Source organism: Silurus aristotelis, assembly GCF_946808225.1.
Source record: "Silurus aristotelis genome assembly, chromosome: 22".
In the NCBI taxonomy this organism is placed as follows: domain Eukaryota; kingdom Metazoa; phylum Chordata; class Actinopteri; order Siluriformes; family Siluridae; genus Silurus; species Silurus aristotelis.
Window position 1 is genome coordinate 6,834,725 of NC_139595.1, and position 7,415 is coordinate 6,842,139.

Sequence of the window (7,415 nt, forward strand, 5' to 3'; positions counted from 1 at the left end):
GATAAACTGGCTACTTATCCAACATCTTTGCTGCCTAAAAGTACATTAAAGAGAAAATCAAAACAAGCCCAAGTAAATTACAAAATATTCGTGCTGTTTTGTTGGCATATTTCCATGCATGAAGAGTAAAAGTACAGCAAGACAGATGGTGTTTGAACCCATGTAACTGTCACTCGCTGGACATGTCTCTTTCTCTACATTTTCTGTGTAAACTTGAGAGACTGCTGTGTGTAAAAATCACAGCACTTTCTAAAACACTCAAACCTAGCATCCACAACAATCCTGCAGCCAATCACTTCAATTTTCCTTCCATTCTGAGGTTTGATGGGAACATTAACTCTCATCATTCTGTACATCTGCATGATTTTACGCATTGCACTGCTTACTCGTGATTGGATGAGTGTGTAATTGAATTACTAGTGTACAGAGGTTCCCATTAAAGTGTCTGGTCAGTGTACACTGTATATGCACTTTACTCCTGCAAACCGTATTATCAATTATTAATATTCATTATAGTGAAAAAGCTTCTGGATACTTATATGACTATATGAAAAATTTGCTGGTAAGTATGGAAAAACAGGCCTAACTCCAAATTTAAGAAACTGGTGTGTGGGTTGTTGTCTAAGCATTTAGCATTAATGTATTTGAGATGCTGTGTAAATATACATACATATATATATATATATATATATATATATATATATATATATATATATATATATATATATATATATATATATAATGCACACACAGAGTCAGTAGTGTTTAATGGAAGATTGAAACTGCATTGTGAATCTTTACACCATCAGTGTTTCTTTAGTTATTAATTTGCACTTAAAGTACTAAAGTGCAAAACTTAATATATTCAACCACTGCAGAGGATCTCTTCAGACAGGTCTTGTGTCTAATGCACACACTATCTTTTAATCTTCTCAACTTGAGCAAAAGCGAATGTGAGAGAAACAAAACACATCTGGCTTTTCAAGAGCTTTCTTGGCTCTGAAGCTTTGCGATCCAGATCTAAGCAGCTGGACTGCTACTAATCCTACCATTTCCCAAAAAATCAAGGGAATTTGACCAGAATTTTTTTTTTTACATGCTCAATTTAATTAGCCTGGGTTTAACTACAGAAGTGTTCCCATCATTATTTTTGGTTTTTTCAGTGAAGTGAAGGACAATTGTCCTCCTGTAATTTTTACTTCATAATTCAAACACAACATTCAGACACAGTGCTCAGTGTCCTCCAACCAGCGTGGAATATAACACACAGTTCATAGAAATCTACTGATAAGCTCTGATGAAATACAACTGTCAATACTGTTGTACAAGTTCAATATAATACAATACAAGCTCAGTTGTATTCTATCACTCGATTAGTGACTCAAATGTATTTAAACACGCAATAAAATACAAACCATTTAAAGATACAGTATTTTTATCAGAGTAAATTGTCACATATAAATTACAGCACTTTGAAGTTTTTTCTTTGCATATCCCAGCTTATTTGGAAGCTGGGGTCAGAGGGCTGTGTCAGTCATAATACGACACCTTCAGAGCAGAGATGGTTAAGGGCCTTGATAAAGGGCCCAGCAGTGGCAGATTGGCCTCCCAATATTCTGATCAGTAACCCAGTACCTTATCCACTGAGCCACCAAATGCCCAACATCAGATGTGTTTGTATAGGAAAATAACCAATGAATAAGTGGTATGATGTTCTAACAATGCTAAAGATGTGTAAATGTTTTATCCTTGATATTTCAACAATATGCCAACATTTCGTTTTTTTTTATCAATTCAACCAAATGTCAGGGTCATTTCAGACTTGTTAATCAAAAAGCCTGAAGACTTTTTTGTGTGTCTTTGTTAGCTGTAAGTAACCAATTAGCCATGCTGATACAATAACTAAAAGCAATTCATATATGACATTATATCATAATATTGATTTCAATCAAGAACAATCAATATGGTTCGTAATACACAAAAACACGTTTTCCCAGCCAGTATAAACCTATGCTAAGTACCAATATTAGCTAGAATATACTCATTAAACAGATTAGAGTCACTGAGCTGAGAAAAGTCATTGAGTCATTGAGCTATAGTATTCTTTTACACCTCATCTCCCAGAGCAAGAAATACAGACTAATAAAGCATAGCAAGTATGTTTTGTTTGTGACCACAAACCAGCAAGTCTGCTGAAAGAAGATAACAGTAAATTAAGTACCTGCTAGCAGTGCAGGAAACAATTAAGCCCAATGACTTACATCACTACAACATATATCCTGCTAGTAAAACCGACAACCATGCAGAGAGCTGTCTGAGACAGACGTGGAGTCTTTGAGCAAAGGCAAAACCTGGGAGCGGTTACTTCATAGTGCTTGGATTCGAATGCTGATTCAGCTGTTGAGCAAAATTTACACATTTTAAAGAATTTGTGTGCTGCAAGTTGAGACGGTGGCCTTATAGACCATGTGACAAGCTTGCAGTCGGTCGATTTAGGACCATTGTAACCTGGTAGTGTCTGAAAATTCTGATTAAAATCTCAGGGTGTGAGTGGTGCTACAATGCTAGTTTACAATCCTTCACTATGAGGATGAAATAGAATGGGGACATAAATGAGGCGGTGTGTATGGCAACCCATACACGTACAAGCTAATGGGCAAATAAATCCTTATTACCCCAAGCTCACTTTGAATACTGATATGCTACCCTGTTTTTTTTTTTTTTTTTTGGGAGCCTGGATTGATGATGTAAGCAGAATCTAGCAAAACCATGTTCTTTAATTGCAGGTGGATCATTAGATCTTTAGAGCATCTCACATTAGTGTTTAGTCTGGTTTAAAATTCAGCTATAATTTTATTCAGTCGTACTGTACAGTGGTACCGTTCGGTATTGAGCTACCGTTATTTCACACACTTGACAGCACCCAATACAGGTGACAAAATAAGGCCACATGACACGATGAATCAGCTTACACCTGGGTGATTCATGCGTCTGGGTTATCAAGATGATATCCGGAAAGAGATTCTATCCACTACAACTGTAACTTCTCATAAAGCAACGTTAAAAACGGTTTCATCTAAAACAAAAAGAAAAAAAAAAAAACAGCTTAAACTGAATCAATCCATTCATATTTTATCCAGTTAAACATGTTATTCAATCTTAAATAAGTGTAAATGAATCTTTTTAGAACCAAGCTGAGGCCTATCCCCAAGGTAATGCAAATGGTCCATATTTTTTAAAGAGGCAACAGTAAATGAGGAAATTGTTGTTTTTAAATTACAAAAAAAAATGTGTCTGTTTCATGGCTAACTAGAGATCTAGACTACTCTAGATACAAGAGTCATGTCATTTCAGCCTCATATCTTATATCTTTTGCATCTCATATCTTTTCTGGCCGCAAGATTCAGAATTTTATAGGTTGAATGTTTATAGGTTTTTATCTGATTGTTTGTTATTTCTGTGTTTATTATGTGAGCATACCTAAAAATACAGTCATACATTCCTTTTATTGAAGAGTTTTGCTTAAAAAATTACACTCTCTAACCATGTTTGCCAGTACACTTCTTCCTGTTAAAGCGTACCACCATATGATGTGAGGCTGGCTGATGAGACACTTCATTTAGCTATTTAGATTGATCTGTTCTACTTGAAATGAAAAAGCACTTCTCGCACATGATATTAAACACAGTATAAACACATCCAAAAACTTCCTCTGGTGGGCTTTTTTTCCATTAGTGGAGCAATTTGCGCACATTTAGGTGCATTTAACAACTCTATAATAGCGCTACTGTTATTGTAGCAGTAGCTTGTTTAATGAGCTGTGATGTTTTTGTGTCCTGGTTCTAGCTCAGAAATATGAATACAAAAAGCTGTGGTTTTCGAATATGACACTCATGGGCTCGCCTTAACTGTCGGGTTTGATCTGCGGTACAGCAAACTGGCTCAGGAATAATTGATGCCTTTCGAGAAGGGAAAGCCACATCAACTGTTGTGTTTAAAAACACTTACTCTAATGTTCACCCTACATCCATGGTGTCGGATCAATCTTAATTACTTTCGACGTTGCGCATCACTGTGTGCCTGCAATTCGAGTAAGAAACTGAATTTGGATGTTTGATATGCCAAACATAGGGTAAATTTATTTAAAGCTTCATTTTACTACAATTTACTAACACATCAGCTATTATAAGTCTGTGTGCGTCCGGTTACCTCACAAGTAAGGCTGAATTACAGTTATCAAGAGCACTGTAGCACAAACACCAATATGGTAGTCATATTTAATTTGCTTATATTCTCAAATAAAGGAACTGGGTCTTATCTTATCTTTGTACTTAATTTTTTTAAACCTGGCAACAACAATTATTTTACAGACCTAAACAAGAACCCGACAGTAAAGAGTATTACGGTACTCCCCTAACACACCTGTGCTCATGTCTCTCACAAATGCACTCGCCTTGTCTAGCTCCTGTCACGATTTTTCCTGGTACCGCACATTCCTGTGCCAACCTCTGCTGATCCTCACTTAAAAAAAAAACATCTAATCATCAAATATTAAAGGTGTGTTTACGATAATGGGCAGCCAGTTTTTCTCTCCTCTGATGCCACATTATTAATTCATGCGGTTAAAACGACTTTCCAGCGATTAATGGTAGACGCTCCGTGGCTCAGTGAGATTGCTTTCTGAGGAAAAAGAGCAGACTTTCTCAGCTGACAAACGATACATTATCGGTCTATACAGTTGAGTGAATGATATCTGCTGCGGGCGGGCTGAGAGCATGACTCTTAGGGGTGACAATGCGTTCTGGTGTGGTCAGCCGTACATCAAATCAAGCCATCAAGTTCAGAAATTGAAGGGACATTATCTCGTTGATTAGCGTCAATCTTTAAAATGAAGTGCTAGATTTTCGATGTCTGATGAGATAAAGGAACCCGGGCGAATCAGAAAGTATGTGGGATCCAGTTCGATAATTGTGCCTTATAATTGTGCCTGTGCACTATTAGCAAAAAACATTAGAGATCTCCCATTTGAGCTGACAGCAATCAAGCCACTCTGCCATTAAGAATGCAGACTGTATTGAGGAACCACTCAGCAAAGAAACTCAAACATATGAACATATCAATTACCTGTACGAGATCTCAAAACCTGGGCCACATGATTATAAAGTACGTAAGGTACGGCATACTGCTCAACAACCTCATTGTTTTTTACATTCGATTTCCTGATTCTAGGATAAATAACTCCGTACTTAATGACTGTACTTAAATTGTGATGCATATTAACCGGTGAATGAAAAGCACCGCGAACACGAACGGTGTGTACATAAAGTCCAGCTGGACACACATGACCTTGCACGCAAATATAATAAATACCTATTACACTGTATCTCTCTTTTAATGTAATACATTATTTCCTGTCATTATTTTATGTGGAAAAATACAAATGTAGAAAAGAACATTTTGTTTCCTATCGAACAGAAACGTAATTCTGACCTATGTTTTCAGATCGATTCCTATAAGTCACCACCTCAAGCACTGCAGGAGTAAGTCAACCCTTTACAAACGCATATGTCTTTTTGTAATATCTATACAGCGAAAAAAATGGAAACATATGTCAAGATATTTAAATAAATGAATAGTTATTACATATAACAACCTTACAACTATTTTTTAAGGACGCTTGCAATAATACGTTCCACTTTTCCTTACAATTGACTATCAGTCGCTTTCTTTAACATGTATGATCAATGAGCTAATGTTGTTTTATTGTACTTTCTAGGTCAAAGATATATAGTAAAGAGACACAGGTGCATTGACGTCTCAGGATTTACAGCTCTATACTTCTGGTTTTGGAAATTTCAATCTTCATGCTTGTATTTACTGATCTGTAAGATTGACAGCCTAGTTTCTTTCTATCTTTTAACTTTTTCATTTGCAATACAATCTAGTATTATATGAACTGCATTTAAGGTGCATCATTCAAAACAGTTAACACCTACTGTACAGTGTGTGTTTATGGATCCAGCTGGCCACACATAAGTGTTCATTCAACACTGCAGGTGTTAATTCAGTGCTATATTTCAGTCTTGTTTGTGCCATGTGTGTGAAATGTGTGCAGAAGTAAATGTGCTGTCACTAAGCCAGTAAAATCCAGACATCCTGCTACTATCTGACAGCAAACACCAGCCTAACCTTATCTGGCACCTGGAGGGGATCCGAGCAATAGGAGTTTGATGACTTCTTTACGCATTACCCTGCGCATCACTCTTCACCTTTTTGCCTTTTTTTGGTCTACTCACCTGCCGCCAAGCAGAAGGGCAGCAGCAGTCTGAAGATCAGTCCACACACCACCTCAGACGCCATCGCCCGGGAGATGTTTCATCCAGCTTGAAATGCAAACGCGTAGGATTGATCTCAGGATGAAACTTGGGCTATTTCCGTACAGAACTCTGCGTCCCGCACTGTCTGTCCGCTCCTCTCCCGCATCATGCGCGCGTCCGGGAGCCGCACATGTGTCGCGCGCGCCACTCAATTCTCCTTCTTCTTCTACTTTTGATTTCCAGTTGCAATCTGCAGATCCACCAAAACCCAGGATGTATTTGATCAAAATAAAAAAACACCAAAAGTAAGAAAAAAATCACATTCTGCACAAAAGCACGATTTCTTTTTTCTTTCTTTTTTTTCCTTTTTATACTGGATCAAACTTTTCTTCTGGATTAAACTTGGATACTGGATCAAGTTTTATCCATCAGCAATATGCCCAAAGAGGACAACCCCAAAAGTCACTGCTTCTACTGTTGAATCTCCGTAAGCCATTTTGTTTTCTCATACAGCATTCAAACATCTGGAATTTACCGGGGATCTGTTTCGAAACCAAGCGACCCACTGGACTGAGAGGGTTTTTTTTCTGCGCACCTCAATCAAAACTCTACTCTACAAGGCTGTCCCGACGCTGACCAATCAGAGCACAGGAGATTTCCTACACGAGCGATCGTATAGCCAATAGGAATGGAGAGGAGGCGGGGCGCCAGAGCCCATCATACAGTGTCGGTTGATTTGAGCTCATTAAGGAAGATCCTTCTAGAGAACTTGTTTTGGGTGTAATATTGCAGACACGTTAGTTTCCTGTTTTAGTAGTGTAATTTCTGACATTCATCTACACAAAAAAACTACAGGAAACCATTTCATGAACAATGCAAACAAACAATTATGACTCATTCAACTCAAAATATAAAGCATTACTGTTCACTGTAATGGCCATCTGAATCAGTGATGTCTTCCTGAACACAAGCATCCACAACTGCTAGACTTTGCTATATTTATACATTACCGTAAGCATTTGGGTGCCCCCCCCACACACACACACACACACACATACCCCCCATACCCCTGTTACGAGGTATTGATTTAAGTTATCA

At 37.7% G+C, this 7,415-nt stretch overlaps 1 protein-coding gene across 1 annotated transcript in view; it reads right to left on the reverse strand.

Annotated features, from left to right (window-relative positions):
- Window positions 1–6,889, reverse strand: part of piezo2b (piezo-type mechanosensitive ion channel component 2b) — a 78,499-nt gene extending 71,610 nt beyond the window's left edge. Inside the window, exon 1 of the mRNA XM_083524818.1 lies at window positions 6,297–6,889. Within this exon, the coding sequence (XP_083380944.1) occupies window positions 6,297–6,360 (64 nt within the window). The 5' untranslated portion in view covers window positions 6,361–6,889. The remainder of the gene's footprint in view (window positions 1–6,296) is intronic.
- Window positions 6,890–7,415: the final 526 nt, after the last annotated feature.